This window comes from Corapipo altera, unplaced genomic scaffold (genome assembly GCF_003945725.1).
Source record: "Corapipo altera isolate COAL_440 unplaced genomic scaffold, ASM394572v1 60582, whole genome shotgun sequence".
In the NCBI taxonomy this organism is placed as follows: domain Eukaryota; kingdom Metazoa; phylum Chordata; class Aves; order Passeriformes; family Pipridae; genus Corapipo; species Corapipo altera.
This window is the reverse complement of record NW_020885962.1, coordinates 1838-3201: the sequence shown is the minus strand read 5'-3', so window position 1 is coordinate 3201 and position 1364 is coordinate 1838. Positions and strand designations below refer to the sequence as shown.

The following is a 1364-nucleotide window of genomic DNA, read 5'->3' as shown; positions in this document are numbered from 1 at the left end:
ATGTGTCCCCACAGAAGCTGTCCCTGACCCTGTCCCTGCCCCTGTCCCATGATGTGTCCCCACAGAAGCTGTCCCTGACCCCTTCCCATGATGTGTCCCCACAGAAGCTGTCCCTGACTCCATCCCAAGCTGTCCCTGACCCTGTCCCTGACCCTGTCCCCACCCTGTCCCCACAGAAGCTGTCCCTGAGCTCGTCCCACGGCGCGTCCCCACCCTCGGTCCCCCCCAAGGAGCCCAACGGGCGCCTGAGCCTGAGCCCCGAGGACGAGGAGCACGAGGAAGAGCCCGAGGAGGACACAGAGGTGACATTCTGTGTTCCCGGCGGGATGGAATTCCCTGCTCCGGAACGTTCCTGGCGGGATGGAATTCCCTGCTCCGGAACGTTCCTGGTGGGATGGAATTCCCTGCTCTGGGTGCTGTGGGGATGTGGCACTGGGCCCATCCTGGACACCACACCCAAACTGGGATGGGGGGGACACCCATGGGATGGGGGGACACCACAGCCAAACTGGGATGGGGGGACACCCATGACCAGCCTGATGCTGGACACCACACCCCAAATTGGGACTGGGGGACACCCATGACCCCCCTGGTGTTGGACACCACAACCAAACTGGGATGGAGGGACACCACACTCAAACTGGGATGGGGGGAAGATCCATGACCCCCCTGGTGTTGGACACCACACCCAAACTGGGATGGAGGGAGGATCTGTGACCCCCCTGGTGTTGGACACCACACCCAAACTGGGATGGGGGCACACCCATGACCTGCCTGGGTGGGACACCACACCCCAACTGGGATGGGGGAATATCCATGAGATGAGGGGACACCCATGATCCACCTGGTGTTGGACACCACACCCAAACTGGGATGGGGGGACACCCATGACCCACCACATCACACCCTAAACTGGGATGGGGCACTCATGGGATGAGGGGACACCCATGACCCATCACATCCACCTGGTGTTGGACACCACACCCAAACTGGGATGGGGGGACACCCATGGGATGAGGGGACACCCACGACCCACCTGGTGTTGGACACCACATCCCAAACTGGGATGGGGGACACCCATGGGATGGGGGGACACCAGACCCAAACTGGGATGGGGGGACACCCATGGGATGGGGGACACCACAGCCAAACAGGGATGGGGGCACACCCATGACCTGCCTGGGTGGGACACCACACCCAAACTGGGATGGAGGGACATCACACCCAAACTGGGATGGGGGGACACCCATGACCCCCCTGGTGTTGGACATCACACCCAAACTGGGATGGGGGGACACCCATGACCCCCCTGGTGTTGGACACCACACCCAAACTGGGATGGAGGGACATCACACCCAAACTGG

At 62.0% G+C, this 1364-nt stretch overlaps 1 protein-coding gene across 1 annotated transcript in view; it reads left to right on the top strand.

Moving 5' to 3' along the window:
- LOC113940919 (adenylate cyclase type 3-like) overlaps positions 1 to 1364 on the top strand; it is a gene marked incomplete at its 5' end in the record, with an annotated part of 6300 nt that overhangs the window by 4660 nt on the left and 276 nt on the right. The window contains 1 exon segment of the mRNA XM_027632065.1: positions 177 to 302. Coding sequence (XP_027487866.1) covers positions 177 to 302 — 126 coding nt within the window.